This window comes from Cylas formicarius, unplaced genomic scaffold (genome assembly GCF_029955315.1).
Source record: "Cylas formicarius isolate icCylForm1 unplaced genomic scaffold, icCylForm1.1 PGA_scaffold_9__14_contigs__length_23061073, whole genome shotgun sequence".
In the NCBI taxonomy this organism is placed as follows: Eukaryota; Metazoa; Arthropoda; class Insecta; order Coleoptera; family Brentidae; genus Cylas; species Cylas formicarius.
Genome location: NW_026844365.1, coordinates 14,062,351 through 14,079,341, shown reverse-complemented (window position 1 = coordinate 14,079,341; position 16,991 = coordinate 14,062,351). Strand labels below are relative to the sequence as shown.

General features: G+C 34.9%; 1 protein-coding gene across 1 annotated transcript in view; it reads right to left on the bottom strand.

The window, feature by feature from the left end:
• Window positions 1-16,991, bottom strand: part of LOC132707864 (WD repeat-containing protein 47) — a 106,061-nt gene that overhangs the window by 80,793 nt on the left and 8,277 nt on the right. Inside the window, exons 2-6 of the mRNA XM_060679850.1 lie at window positions 8,175-8,791; window positions 7,040-7,382; window positions 3,715-3,869; window positions 3,376-3,658; window positions 1,717-1,929 (exon numbers count right to left, since the gene is read on the bottom strand). Of these exons, the coding sequence (XP_060535833.1) occupies window positions 1,717-1,929; window positions 3,376-3,658; window positions 3,715-3,869; window positions 7,040-7,382; window positions 8,175-8,772 (1,592 nt within the window). The 5' untranslated portion in view covers window positions 8,773-8,791. The remainder of the gene's footprint in view (window positions 1-1,716; window positions 1,930-3,375; window positions 3,659-3,714; window positions 3,870-7,039; window positions 7,383-8,174; window positions 8,792-16,991) is intronic.

Below are 16,991 nucleotides of genomic sequence, written 5' to 3'. Positions count from 1 at the left end.
ACGGATGCAGGAGATAAAGTACCAAGATTTGCTAATAGGGTCTACTTTCTCTTCTGCGCTAGGACAATATTCGCTGAATATTGAAGCTTCCAAATGCGGTAGATAATCTCAAGGATTATGAGAGGAAATATCTACCATATAAAAATCAAATTCAATAGTTCATAAATTTATTACTTTGTAGAGATATATACTAGAACGGCAAAGATAATTACTAACTAATGAGATATGTCGGTCGAGAGTAACTACTCTAATTTTTGACGTTGAAAAACGGAAGATTTTATCCATTTTACTTAGCATTGTCTCAAAATAAACTGAAAATGAATGGGTCCAAAACCAAATGTACGGTTATCGGTTCTAAATAAAATTGATATATATATATATATATATATATATATATATATATATATATATATATATATATATATATATATATATATATATATATATATATATATATATATATATATATATATATATATATATATATATATATATATATATATATATATATATATATATATATATATATATATATATATATATATATATTCTAAAGCAACAAACAAAAATAGGGTATAGACTTCACCTTGTAGATTCATTAAGTTCGTAAGAAAAGACAAATTTGCATAATTTGTTGCCATAAAAAAAAGACAGTTGGCATTATACCGATCATCAAATAATGATGAGATGACATATCACCCCAATTAGCGAACGTACCACAGCAATGGGCGGAATTTTTCCCGACGTCATGCAAGCCCGTGGGCAACGTAAACAATTACCCACGTGATTCAATTATACGGATTTGTTTACAACATTTTTTGCGTTCCCGTCTCATCAAGATTGATGCTAATATGGAGTAATGCGATATTTGCAAGTCAATTTATGCTGCGTGGAACGACTGTTGGGCCTCTCGTCATTATTTTTCAGACTGTTGTTCGTGCAATCAAGCGCGTTATAATCCTTTTATGCGAAAAAAAATCACCACCATCAAAATGTTTTCCGCGATACGACGTTTAAGGCACACCAAAGTACCACATAAATTAAAATAATAATAATAATAAATTTAGAAAAATATGGACACGGACACATTTTATTCCATAGTTTTCGTCAATTCCGTGTAAGTAGTTAAGATGAACCTTCGTTTCGTGACTGTAACCAAATAATGATAAACTCTTTAGTTACTTACACAATGACAATGTACCATACATTCCCAGATGACAAAAACGACGGTATTCAACTGTTTTAATACTTTCCGAGAATGAAGAAAAAATTAAAAAGGAAAAACAAAAAAATCACTAAGCAAGAAAAGAAATAAAAAAAGAACAAAATAAGTGACAAGATGCATTAAAAAGCATATTATATTCCATATCTGAGTTGCTCTATATATATATCTTAACTGTTGCCTTTGCTACGCAATCAGCTTAAGGGGTACAAGGAGACTATTACAATTTGATATCTAATTGTAAGTAACACTCTGCAAAAAAGCAGTGTTATGATCAGAGAGAGTAAGCAGATTCTTATGACCATTAATGTTAATTTTTTAAAGTAGTTCAAATGTACCAAAAAAGTCTGAACAATTTGATGTTGTTCATATTTCGGTGTTCCGTGGGCGTACATTTTGACAAAGTCGAATTTTAAGTAGTTGAAATATTCCGATAAAACAAACTTTCTCTAATAAGAAATACTTCTAATAAGAAAAAATTATGATCCACTCACCATTCGTCAATCAGACGCCCGTTCTCAACGCTGTTGATCTGCTTGATCAGTTCCTCCCGCTCTCGTTCCCTCAACGCTAGCGCCTCTTGTAGCTTTTGCTTCGTTCGCTGAAACTCCCTGACCAGCTCGCCCGTGTAACTCTGGTCCATCACCCCCTCGACGACGGCACCGGTCAACACGACAGTCTGCTGGGGCGGAGCGGTGACGACGGGCCTGTAAATAACATTCACAAATTTAGCACTATCCCTATACAAACAAATATGGTAGAAGTTGGTAACATTCAGATAAATGTTTTATTTTTCGCTTTTGGAAGTATGAAATGGAAAAATATCAACAATAAGAAGAGACGCAACTATTTAAAAGTATTTAAACGAATAACATTTTTCTGCAACAAATCTATAGCTTTTGTTGTGAAAGTGATTAAGCTATATCAAGCTATAACCTGCTGCGATTCCTAGGATGATTTTAAGAAAAAAAGTTTATCAATGTACATCTGTAATCGCCTCATTTGTCAATATTTTTTTTCATTTTCATTGATACTGCTTAAAACATTTGCAGAGAAACATTTTTTTTAGTGACAGCTATTTTTCTACCTTTCTGCCCAATATTTTTATAAATCTATATTGATTTTTTCAAAACAGTATTTTTAAAATCTGGATTAATTTCCAAATAAAAATGTCATTTCCCGGCAGTTGATTTTTTGTTTGTCCGGTGAAGAGTTTCCAACGAAAAAAATGCAAAGTTTCCATGTCCATATCTACCATGTATATTGTAAATTGGGGTTTTGCCGGCAGGTCGTCGATATCGAAATTTAAGGACCCTTTGCTTTGGAAAATACTTTCTGAAACCTGGAACTTGATCGAAATAGGAAAGTCAGGTTTTTGATTGATGTACAGGATCGCTTTCTTGGAGGGTTGTGAAAAAACGATTACAATTAGTTTCTCGTCAATACTTTGAATAAACTAGATGACAATTATAGACAGTATGTCAATAGAAACGGACGTGAAATTCAGCAGTTTTAAGTAAGCTGTCAATAAATCAGTTTTCCGTGCTTTGGTTTAAATTTGTAGGCCCAATATCTCAAAAACGGCTTATCCAAACACAGGAAAATTACATACTTTTGTAATTATGGAAAGGCGCTCTTTAAATATGTGGACTTTATTTAAAAAAAAAAAGATTTTATACAAAAATGTTACATTTCGGAGGTTCAGTTGTTTTTCTGATACTGAATTCTAAAATATAGAGTAAAAAAAAAAGACTTTGAAATTTTTTCACAACCAACCAAATAATTGCAATAAACTCGAATATTAATGACTCTGTATTTTTTCCTATAATCTAACTGTAGTCCGAAAGTATAGTTTTAAAATTTTAGTGACTGATTTCTTTTATAAAAAGGATTTTTTCCATGTCTTTTGTTGGCAATTACCTTCACCTATAAATTAGTAATTTTTCGTTGGTTTTGCTGATAAACAAGATAAGTGACGCCTATAAATAGGAAAATGGGTGTTTCAACACCAAACAACAAATTGGAAAACTGTAAAAGGATGGCAATGCAATGGATCGGCGCATTGCCTGCATTCTCAAGTTCGCACGTTAGCCGCTAGGATCGCGCGGCACTTAAAACTGCGAATCGGGAAAAGGTGGATGCGCCGGACATACCTTTCGTTCAGCGAATCTCTCCTGGAAGATCTCGCGGTGCCCACGCTGGCCGGACTCTCCCGCCCCCGATGCTCCGGGGTGGACGCGTTCGACACCTTCCTCTCGGGACTTTTGGGCACGTGACTCCCGCTCTGGTTCACGCTGTTAACTTTCGGCGTGCTCGTCTGCTCTTGGATGGAGGGCAACTGCTGGAATTCTGCGTAGCTGTTGCTCAGGAAAACTTCGCCTTCATTTTCGAAAAGCCGGTCCACAGAACTGTTCATCGTTTTGTTGTTTTTGATGCCTGCAAAAGCGTATACGAAAAGAGGGAGTGAAGATTATTCAGGTGCGGGAGGTTACCCGTCAAATGGAAGCTCGCGAAGCTGCTGCGCGACATGGGTCCGTTCAGGGTTATGTCGCCGGTACTCATCGCCATCATACGGGGGTTTCCATTCTGCACTGCCGTTCCTTGGTGCGTTCCGTACGCTGAAGCGTCCAATACTGGCATGAGCGACCTGAAATTGTTAAACGAACGTGTATAAATAGAACGATCAATTATAAATGCAAAAAAAAAAATTAATTCGTGACCTAGGTTAACAATATAAAAAATTAATGAGTTACATTGTCGGGCAGACAAAAGTTTTGCCTTTGTTGATTTTTAGCAAACTTAGCTTTGGCTATTCTGCTTGGAACCCGTAATATTAATAATATTAATTGAACGTATATTAAACGTACAAAACAAATATTTAAATCACCCGCCTCACAAAAAACATCAACACGTACATGATGATGGTTTCAAAGAGATAACAAGATAATATTACTACAGGGCAGAAGAGCTATTGCAGACTTATTTATTTTCTACAAGTTACTTCACGCTGATTCAGATTTTGTATGCCGCAAAGCCACTTGCGCGCCCCATCACCAATTTTTTTCACAACATTCAAAGCAACAAACTAAGCTCAAAATTCGGCTTTAGTCATGATATACATATATTTAATTTCTGTAGATCATTAGAGAACTAAGGTTTTCCCTTAAATTAACGGCATCCTCATCCAACATTATGAATAAATACTTTATATTACTTTTATATTATAAAATATCTCTTAGATGATTAACTTAATTAACTACAGAGGTGGTCTTACGAATTCTTGCTTTGTAAGTTTCATTTCAACATCGATTAATATCAAAAATAGGTCACTGGTTGTTTTAATAAAATCTTTAATTAACTATAGCAAATAAAAATTGGCATACAAATACGTAGTGATGGGAGTGGTCAATTGACAATTGAGCAGTTAAAAAAATGTTTTAAATCACATTTTGTAAAGCGTTATCTATCATTATTTAATAATAATAATATGTATTTTATAATAAATTTGTGCTGTTCAATTTACCTAAAACCTTCTTCGAGAAATATCCGAATACGACACTAAGCGATTCGGGAAATCCTAATAATAATAACATCCACTCCATTTGGTTCCCAGAATAACGCGACGGCGACATAACGCACAATATAAATAAATATAAATAAATAAATATACATTTCAAAGTATTTTTAAAATTATTTCAGTCATTTGATTGGTCAATTGACAAAAAAAAAATGACCGATCAATTCGACAACCCTACAAATGCGTTTGCTGCAATCAACTGTCAAAAAAAGATATTTATGTACGCTCTTGATTATTTTATAGCCGCCGTTTGCTAGACTGTAGAAACGAAAATTTTATTTTGATCAAAAATTGGATATTTGAACAAGTTTCTTCATTTTAGTTTTTCGCTAAGGGAAAGCATTCAACAATATCTTGTAATTACTAACAAACGTCTTAAATAATTTCAAAAATTTACAGTCCAACTTACTATATTTTCTATTTGCGGTCATTAGATTGGAAAATAATCGAACTTCTTGTTCAAGTTAGTCTTGTGGCAAAAATTACATTATATTAAAATGCCAAAATCAGAATAAGATGATAATAATTGTATTTGTTTTTTAAAGAGTTGGGCAAGTTAAATCTAAAAAATGTAATTCTATTATTTATATCCCTGATTATATATTCCGTGCCCAATCGACTGATCCGGTGACGTCGGTTGTCAGTTTCAGAAAGCCGCTTTCTTTATGAAAAGATGAGAAAAATATTTTTTTAACGATTTATTGTAGACATCAAAACATTTACATAAGAACTGGCAACGAGGCTTTAGGAATCACATTTTTTGCACTTATAGAATGTATTTCATTATTTTTAAGAAGATACTTGATAGTTGGAAACTCATCTTTTAGTTTTATACCTTGCCACAATTTTTGCTATTTTCAACTCGCCAATATGTGATCCACTTTTTAATATTTGGATTGATATTTTAGGCGAAATAATATCAAAGTGTTGCAAATTAATGAAAACGTCAACATAGATTTATTTATATAATTTGTAGTTTTTGTAGAATTGTGGCTTAAAATAACCTTAACAGCCATATCTTTTACCCAAAAACTTAAATGGTACAAAGCCTAATGAACAATTAATTCACGTTACTCTGCATGCAGACTTTACTACCAAGCTAACATGACAACAAATGGCATATTTAGCAATATTTTATGGTAAACTTTAAGTCAATATTCTGTATTTTCAAAAGATATTAAAATATGAAAAATTAAATATACTTAGTCCCATACTAGCAAAGGTCAGTTCTTACCAAGTGGCATTTTATTAAAAATTACGAAAACAAACTCACAAAGCAATAAAAAACTTTTTTTTAATATCACTGACTAAAGAACTCTGCTGCGTTTATTGACCTGTCAGTAGTGTATGACACCGTTTGGAGGGAAGGAATGATATATAAATGCTTATGAAAAATTCCCTGAAAACTCACATCTAGACTAATAGAAAACCTGCTTAACGACAGAGTCTTTGAGGTGATCAAAAAGTTTGACTACGCGACTACGGACCTGACAGTGATGCGAAGCTTCTTTCAAAAATGGAGACTCCAACCTAATGCTTCAAAAACAGAAATAACCTGTTTCCAATAAAACAACAAAATGGCCGACAGAAAACTTAATGTCCACTTTGATAACACTTTACTCAATCACAACAAAAACCAAAATACTTAGGTGTCACTCTTGACAGGACATCAAGCTTTAATGCACACCTGACTAACTCCAGAAAACCTGAAAACCAGAAATAATATTATACACAAGCTCTGCGGCTCCACATGGGGAGCATCAGCATATGCACACTTAGATTGTCAGCCTTGGGTCTTGTTTATTCGGCAACGGAGTATTGCGCTCCAGCCACAACTAAATGGCACAAATCCACCCCAACTCAATGGCCACCAGTATTGAGCGACATACGCCGAATAAATCTGCTGACAAACGAATACAGGAAGATACTCAACAAAACTCCCAATATACGACCATATTGAAGAAGCCAACAAAAACCGACTACAATCTAGAAGAACACCGATAAATACCGCAAAAATTGGATATCACAGGCAAGTGGATTCACGAATGGTCGAGACCTCAGCTGAACTACAACTTGCTCTGTATAACAAAAAGACACCATAAAATGCAGTGAAACGTTAGATCACGATAAAACATTGAAAACCAGCGGTTATTATCAGGTGAATTAGTTAACCTCTTAAGTTTCTGGTTAAATAGAATGATATTTATTATCTGAATAAGTACGGCAAATGAGACGCATACCTAGACATGATATCCGCGGCGCTTTTGGGCCTCGTGAACGGCATGGCCGAATGGGGAAATGTCTTTGGTTTGATCGGGGTCACCAGCATGTGCTCAGTCCACGACGTCTCCAACGAGGGCCTCTCCAACCTTTCCACGTCCACGTTGAGGGTTTTTTGTTCGAAGGGCACGGAGAACGTCTCGCCTGGAACGCTCTGGAGCCACGAGAGCAGCGACAAATCCGAATCGCTGAACCCAATGGTGCCGTCCAATAACTTCGAGAACGTCATTTCCTGACAGTTCGCTTCGGTAGTACCGGTCGCTTTCGCTTGGCAGTAATTTACGCACGACTCGTAGAGTATTCCTGAATAAATAAATTGGGATTTATTGGCAAAAACAAATATACAAACAAAATAACTTTTGCAGAAAACAATTGTGAAACAGAAATAGGTTCTGACCCTGTAAAGTGCTGGACTTTAATAATTAATCACTATTACTTATTACTATAATAAATCACTGAAGATTAAGTCAACTCGAACAACGTCTATAAGTTTATAGGATGTTAACAATAGATAAATACGAGCCAGTTTCAGACAAGGTCTAAAGAAACCAACAGGAGGAATCCATAAGTTTTGTAAAAAGCAGATAGGTACTAGATTATAATATTATTGCAGGTAAATGATCTATCAAACAGAACACTGAGACCATTCGCTGAGATCAAAATTCGCTCTGTAAGATTACAACATAGAATGAAGATGGGAAGATGCTAAGACTTATCTGTTCGTCTGGAATGGAATGGAAGCTTGGAGACAAAAGCCTTGAAAGGATATAATGAAATTTGAAATGTGCGTGTATCGACGGCTGTTGACGATCAGCTTGGTGGAAAAGGTAAGAAATAATGACGTACTCCTTTCCATGAATATGGAATTGGAAAAGGTTAGGACAATAACAAATATTAAGGCGCAATACCGTGCCCACATAATGAGACATCCAGAAAAATACGGCGTTTGATAACGCAGGAAAAGTACTTCTTGGCTAAAGAACGATAACGGTTATGGCATTGCAAGACGAATAAGAAGGATCTGTAAGAAATTCTCTGATCCACTGTAAACAGTATCGGCGTAATACTAAACAAAATTCAAATCAAGTCCGTTACCTTTTATCACTAACTGAATCAGTCTATCATTTTTCGAACTGACGTTGGCGTGGCCGTCGCCGTTCTTCTTATCACCAGCAAGAAATTCCGCCACCAACGGATACACCTCCCTAAAACATTGAACCCTGGCATTGCTCGGATTCCAATCTTTATACTGAAGGTGGTCCGTTAGTCTGGGCAACGTCAGCAACAGACACAAGTTGGAGTAATCCTCCTTGGAGGAACAGTACTTCTCCAAATCGTTCAACACCCTGACTACTTCGTCGACGGCGTTATCCACGCTCGATCCTTGAACGAGGGCCTCGGATTTTATGCACAACAGTTCGATGTACTTGTGCTTCAGTATCGAGTAGCTGAACTTGCGGCAGTCGAACGTTTTGAGCGCTTCCAGCGGCTGAATGAACTCCAGCACGTCGTCCCATTGGCCGTCGAGGATCAGCTGACGCAGAAACAGGACGTCGTCGCTGTAGCAGCCGTTGATGACGCCGGTTTCGCGTTCGAGGCTCAGCTGCGAGATGTGCAGGTCGCGATTGTGGAGGAACTCCAATGTCAGCCGGACGACATCTTCTTCGCGCAACGTCAGCCTGGCCGACGGCATTACGTAGCGGATTTGCAATCTGCAAATCACCAAAGTAATGGCTTTAACGACAACAGCTTCCTAAGGTAGCATTCCGCAATTTACACACCATTCTGCCTTAACCAACGAAGAAGTAACATGATCAGCAGATTAAGTAAGGCGGATGCATAAATTTGCTTGAATGATGGCTATGACAATTATATTTACAAAAGTACGGTTAAAATAGGGATTTGTCTAGTAAGTGTATACAATATAGATAGATAAAAGGGATTTCGCTATAGGACAACATATATTATATCTTCAACAATTTGCCTCAATCAGTAGATTGACCCTTGGAAAAATATAGACGAGTTTACGTCATACGACAAGACAAAGGAGTGAGATTATGAAATTACTACGTTCAAAAACTTTTAAATGAAAGCCGACATTCTGAGTTCAGAGAAAATAACAAATAAATATTCATTTCGCAGGCATCGCGTGAATACTTTGTTATTTTAACATTCTAAGGAGTTAGCGACTGAAATCGAGGTGCATCATAATAAGTTGTGATCGTTTTTAATTGGCAACTCGGACAGCACCAAACTCTTTCAATTTCCGCGAATAAATAAATACAAATGATGAATGGCAATGAAGCAAGGGCAAAAGTGATAGAATTCGTGGATATACTGACATAAAATATAGTAACTTTGCAGATATACATGATACTTCCTGTCGACATCTATGACTCAATGACTTTTTTTAAAGGAGTGAAATATACTGGCATTTTTTAAAATATAACCAGTACACAGTACACAGAAATATTCATTACGTATACAATTTGGCTGATGCCTTATTGCCTGCTTACAATTAGTATGGATTATTTCCACATTTTCTACAATATAAGATGACGAGGAAATTTGGATCAAGGGTCTGCTAGATATATGTATTTTAGGTAGACAATTTCAAATTATATTCTTAAGAGACATATTAAGGTAGGTTAAATAACTGAGAATAAACTGTTTTTTTATGTTAGCACTTATAAGGATGTAAATAAGAAATTAATATAAATTTCAAACTTACAAATCGCCTGAGAATCGGACATTTTTTCCAGTGTCGTTATTTCTCTTAGCGCACATTTTTCTATCTACTACCAAGCATAGCTGCTTAAGATTCCGAAAGTATATTGGCCCAATTGTTGGCAACTTATAAGGTTAGTATAAAAAATGTGCGCTAAACTTATGACTCATTAAGATTTGATAACTCAGTTTTAACCGCTAATAATCAAATTTCTGATAGAGTTTCGACTAACCGAAACTAACGTCGGTCGTTTCTGATCTTACCCTTAGATTTAGGACGTTTAAAATTACGCTTACGCAAACACCGAAAGAATCCAAAACCTACGAATAAGTGTAAGCTTTTGAATGCTTCCCTGTTTCTTTAGAAGCGAGTTTTGTTTTATTTTTCCAGGGCCCCTAATGAAACCTTGCATTTTTAAATAGCGAGAAACTGTACTCAAAGCTTCGTTTTCCTTTTAAAAGGCGCAGACAATTTTTTTTCTTAGAAATACGTGAATACCATATTTAAGATTTTTAATACTGCTTCTCGATAACGACTCGTTCGTCGTGCATGTCTTTTGAAACGCCCTGTAGAGCACAGAGTTGAAGTGGAAAGATTAATCTAACCCTACCTAATTTATAATGGGCAAACATTTGAAATAGTTATTTGATTAACATGAGCGATTATTTGCACGCGCCAGGAAATGGTCTATTAGATCAGCAGAGAATGATGCGGAATTTGGTGGTCTAATTTTGCCTAATGCGTAATGACGTAACAGCGCTAAAAAAACAATTATTTGTTGTGGTTTTAACCCTTGCATACCTCACATTACAATAGTGTTGATTAGTTTTAAATTGCCTGAAACTAGGTGAAGTTAAGTAAAACAGAAACAATCAGCAAAAATCTACTACCCACCCAACTCGTTCATAGTATATTATTTTACATTTTTTTAGATTGCGTTCATTTCCAAGTTTAATTTTGGACCGGTAGGTGACAGAACATATTTTGTTTCTATTCACTTTAGGACCTTCTAAAATTGACATTATCTATCTATGATACCATCAAACAACACATGCCACCTTATTGCACCAGCAACATTTTTCTTTCATATGTACAATTCGTAAGATTGTCTGGCTCATAGAGTCAGTGACTGAAATGCATCGAGGTATGTACACTATATCTTTTGCTCCCTTCTTATAGCTGTATAAAATGTTGGGATCGTTTAAAAAGAAGAATTTGGTGAATGTGAGGTTCATATATTTATAAAATGTATATTTCAGTCTAAATACCGACTCGTAGTTAATTGTAATAATGTTTGATTTTTAGTCTGTATCGTTGTTATTGGCGTCTGCTAAGCATCTTTCTAATATTAATACCGATAATCACCTCGTGTCGTGTGTATTCGAGAGCACAGATTCTTCGCAGGCACTTAAAATGAAATGCCCGAAATAGGGCGACAAATAGGTTTCGTTTCCTTCTCAAAGTGCATTCGAGATTATTTTTAATCTGGCGTTAATGCATCCGCGTTTATTTTGGTAGCGGAACCCGATCTTCGCTGTTATTTGGGTCGTTTGGCCTGTCGAACAGTGCCGAAGGAGTTGATGGATCGCTCAGGTTTTAAGCACACCACTTCACGGTGTACAGGGTAGTAAGAATTTTTTTTATCGAAAGTGCTGCATGCAATGAAATTCAGGTGATCTGGAAGGCCAGTTCCAAAGTTTTGTAACTCCACTGACGTAAAAGAAAACAAACAATATGTAAAACTTTGTTACAAAAAGCTGGGATAACAAGACAACAAAAAAAAAACGTTAAGGAACAAAAATGCTCAATGAAAACTCTGGTATAATACAGGTGTCAATTCTACGACCAATTTGGCGATGATAAAACATTCTTCACAATGCTCACAAAAGTCCAAAATAGCCACAAATTGAGAATTATTTTTTTTATTTATTTTTAAGCCCAAATAAACCCCAGAGTCAAACAAAGATTTATACCCCACACAAATTTCCTACTTAGAAAAATAAGGCAACAAACTGCAAATACAGTTAGCAACTCCTTGCAATCAAATTATACAACTGTCTTCTGTGTGAATTAAAAATTCTTTTACTTTTACTGGAGTACAGTAATTTTTTGTTAAGTGGATAAAAAATAACCGAACTTCTAGTCGTTTCTAGTTGCAAAAAATGTATGTGAATTTCAATTTATACTATAACTGCGTATATATAAGATATACAAACAAAACATCTTGGCGACGCTCAAACTAAAGTAGGTATTGCGTCGCCCAGGCTAGACAAGATGCTACATTTGAATTACTCTTGACATATATTTGACACATACTTCAATATTATATCCTATAATATATAAGAAGGTATAGGAGAGCTAGAAGAACTATAGAGGTTATATGGATGTATATGTCAGACACATGGAGTAGTTCAACTGTGCTTCAATCAGGTGCTTGTAGCACTTTCATACAAATAAATATTTCATTTAAGAAATGGATAAAATAAACTCCCCATGTGGGAGATATAAAATTTCTCATTAGTGAGTATATTTTTTAGTTGCCCTGTGTTACAGGTTCCAAACAATGATTGTTCAGTACCTATAACTTAAAATTGGCACAATAACAGTATCGCGAGGGATTAAAACAGACGTTTATGGGTATAAACAATTAAAACTGTTTGCGTTAAATGAGCTTTTTATGCGTTTAATTTGGTATCTGGTCGACCACCGTTACTCTTGATAACCGAATAGGCGCATCGTTATAAAAAAAACACCGTAATTGACATTTTAAGAAACACAATCTCCTTAACAATTTTGTTAATTAATACGAGGCAATTTTTTTTTACAAAGCCATTTATTTATTTGTCATAGTAAAGATCGATCATAAAACTAGTGACTATCAAATTGTATATATGCATAGTGTTGATTTGTTTGTCCTTATCTATTTCTTTTTTGAATTCACTCTAGCAGTGTTAAAATTATTAAAAATGTTTTTTTTTTTCACAATTTAACTCGACCACTTTGAATGAATGTCTATGTAATTTATATGCTATTTTTTATTTTATAAATGATTGTTTTAGGGGGTTGAGCAACTATGTTGGATCCCGCCTTCACAGCTATATTATTACCTATGTATTTTGTAAGGAATCTCCTTCGAAATCGATTATAGGCCCTTTATTGTTATTGTTATTATTATTATTATTATTATTATTAGTATTAGTATTATGTATAATTATTAAACAATTACACAACTTTTGTGGTTGCATAAGCAAAGATTTTCATTTTCCCAGAGATGACAAATGCGGCAAACAGACTGAAAACTGAAAACGAGGAAATTATTTTATTGCTTATGTATGTATTTAATAATAAAAACGAAAACTATATACATATAATACATACCATAATACATAATAAAAATTAATAAATTAGTTTGGGGAGGGAGGGGGGATGTCGCGGTACAAACTGCTGCTGACTTTATTTGATAAGATATTTTCGATTTCGATAAAAATTTCCTACGTTTGGCACGTATAGAAATTTCCAAGTGAACTTTTGCCTTTTTGGAATTTGGAGAAGAAGAAAGAAAACGACGACTCGAAATAGATAGCAAGTAATTGGAAAAAATGTCAAAGATCGTATAATTTTTTCATTTAAAAATTAGGTAAATTATTACTTTCAAAAGATTGTACTTGAAGCTGCCAATAAATATTGTTAATTGACTAAAACTAAACTGCACACTAAACTGCACAAACATACAACACACAAACATATTAAGAGGAGTAATACCGAAGGAGAAACCATCTAGGAAATACTTAACCTAGTTATGAGGAAATATGAGGAAAAACGATGAAATATGAAGAAATAACGGCAAATATATGGTAAAATATAGGAAATAAAGAGGAAATTAGATTTTCATACCAAATTATAATACTTTTATAATTATTAAAAAAAAGATAAAGATAAACACAACTTCGAAATCTTCATCCAGAAGAAACTAATTGCCGAACAAAAAACAACCTGTGATTGAGGTCCAAGAGTATATTTATTAACCATGTTTGTATTTTAGTTATCTCACTTATTCGAATGGTATACCAAGCTGTATACGTTCTTCTTGTTTGAATTAATTCAAATTGGTAAAAATAAGTATTTTTAATATGGGAAAATACGCAATGGAAATAAACAACTAGACGAAGAATATGACCAGGATCTGCAGTAAGTCTTTCGTCAGACCAAACCAGTTCAAGACGGGAATGTTCGGAGATTCGACTCAATGGAATAGAACGTTTCATCCGATATGGCAAGTGACGGGAAAAGTGAAAAATACATATCAACTAACCAAGACTAACGACACGCAGATTTTCCCAGTTTCGATTTTCTCTGACAAGACAAACGCAAATAAACCGATGTAAAAAATCGGCACTGCCTTTAAAATCACTTTATTTTTCATATAAGGCACAAATTGCCCGACAGGCCAGCAGAATGCAGAAACGTCAAGCTAATTTACTGTCCGCCGAGTCGAAAAAAAAAGCCGAAGAAGAATGCGTAAAATCGAATCGTATTTCCAACATGGGAACCCGTACCGCCATTTTTGGCGTCTGGCGAATACCTCCCCGGGTATATATTGTTTCCTGTCTTTTTTTCTCTAACCGCTCGTTATAATCAGAATTTTCACTCGTGCGTGAGCGCAAGATTTCTGATGCCCGTCATCTTTGCTTGATTTGTTAAATGCTACCGAGAATAAAAACAATAGAAATATATAATTACATGGCTTTCATTTAATGCAGAAAATGTAATTAGGTAGGTAAATGATATGTGAGGAATATATGCGACACAAAAGAAGGTTCAAATAGGCTGTATAGAAGAAACAGATAAAAAGCAAAGTGTAGGAAAACGTAATGCACACGGCCAGTAGATCCTTTAAAAGAATGAAGGAATCTAAATACCTTGTCACACATAAAGCAAAAGAACGACATGCAAAAGGACATAAAGCGCCGAATACACAATGGATAGTGGCGGCTCTTAACAAATTACTACAACCTTGAAAATCTTCCGAGAAACTGGCAATAAATATTAAGAAATAGTACTCGATAGACTGGATGGATGGAACTAGGTAACTGCAAGATTTTGACAGTTCACAAAATGTTTTCGGTTCTTAGAAAACTGAATAAATAAATATAATAATAATGTATTAATAGCTATTTATAAAACGACAATTCAAGAAGTAGATATCCACAGGTTAATATTGGTAACATGAAAGTCCTCTGCTTCACTTTTCTCATATTCATTACAAACTGTAGCGTAGCTACGTGTCAGTGGAAGTTTCAGAGAAACGAAGTGGAAAAATATGTTTAATTGCCAGCTTAAAAGCACCGTTGCAGTTGCTCAAAGCACATCTTTGACACCGCCGAAATAGGCAAGAAAATCTCTAGTTCCTTACGGCCATCTAGAACAACTTTTTGAAGTAAATATCCTACACTTGACTTCTTTAAAACAGATACAAAAATTCAGGCATTTACAAAGCATCTGGTAGTTCAAATGGATTACTCTGGTGTCTTCGCAATTGGCCAAATCAAAAAACGTTTGTGAATTCACAAAATCAGAAAACGAATCTGCATTATATCAACTTAATTACTGTTACCTTCGTGTTTCTTTTTTTTAACTTCAAATAGATAAAAAGATAAAACAGTAGTGTAATGCCTTTCAGAATAAGAACCATTATCCAGCAATAATTTCAGTTTCTATTAGAAGGGCTAATCGCAGTCTTTTTCTTTAGAATGTAAAATTTTAATCAAATATTACCTATAGTTAACCTCAGCATCTGGGACAATGAATGAAATTTTCAATTAAAAAAAGTCAAAAGTTACCTTGATCTGTTATCTTCGTGGATATCAGAAGAAAAATAACTGTTTTGACAAATGTTATATTTCGAAATAACGTGTATATCGATAACGGCAATATATTTATTACCATAGGATGTATCACGTCGAGAACTTCTGTAGCTGTACTTCTCTGCCCGATTGTATTAATCGTGCAAAAAATTGACAGGAAAACGTTTAACTTGGGGCATTATAAAGGAAATTATACAACAAATTATTACACACAACGATGGGCTTAATTACGTTTAAACGTAAGAATACGTGTAATTAAGAGGAGGTTATTGACCACGATGCTCGCTCACTTGCACTAAATATTCTTCAACAGTAAATCATTTCTTTCGTCAATGGTTGCCCTGCTAATCGGATGGCACTACACAATAGATCATCGATTTCTAATAACCCGACTATTTACCCACAACCGAGTATTTTGTGAGTCTTGTGAATTATTTCGATCGATGGCTCAAAACGATCGGGCGCGTTTCACCGCAATTAAATAATTTCTCTGATTTGAATGATCGCCGTTATTAACTATTTCCATTTCTCTCTAATTTGCCAGTGTTCTTGCTATCGAAGACCGCTGGGTTATTTATTATTGTCATAGTCCAGATATGCATTAAAATACAAAACTATTGGGGCAATGGGTCTAAAACCTGCTTTTTAATTTAGCTTTTCAAAATTACGCTGTTCCCATTGACGGATAAAATTTACGCTCCCTTACTATTATTTTCAATTAATTTCGCAACAAAAAAATAGCAAATAACTATTGACCTCAAGCCTGGGCAAGAAATTAGATAAATACTTTCCAATATCTACGCCTATGAAATACCAAAAGTAATAGTTTTATCCAGTAAAACATTTCAAAATGTACGAGTCCGACTCGGTTATCAGGAAAGCTAGACAACTGAGACCTAGCCTGTGTCTTCTCCTTTCATTTATAAATATCATCAACAAATAACAACATTTGACAGGTCTTGTCATGATTGTTATAAAATTGTTCCGGAAAAGACTGAGCTTCCACATTATAGACTGCAACTGACATTGCAACAAGTATATGTCTTACTACTAGTGAAGAAGAAAAGCTCCAAAGAGTTATTAGTGCTTTGAAATACCGTTTCAGCAAAACCACGCCAATGCGATATGAATGGAGCTATGGGGAGACGGATATCCATAATAAGAAGAATTAGAGCTTATCCATTAACCAATAGACAGCTGCGTCTCGAATGGTGTCAGGAAGGGGGTCTCAAGAATCAGAAGTGGGATCGGGTCGTGGCTGATGGTGGTGAAGAGTTCACCGCAGACATGGCACCGTCACGGTTTTGTACAGAAACATAA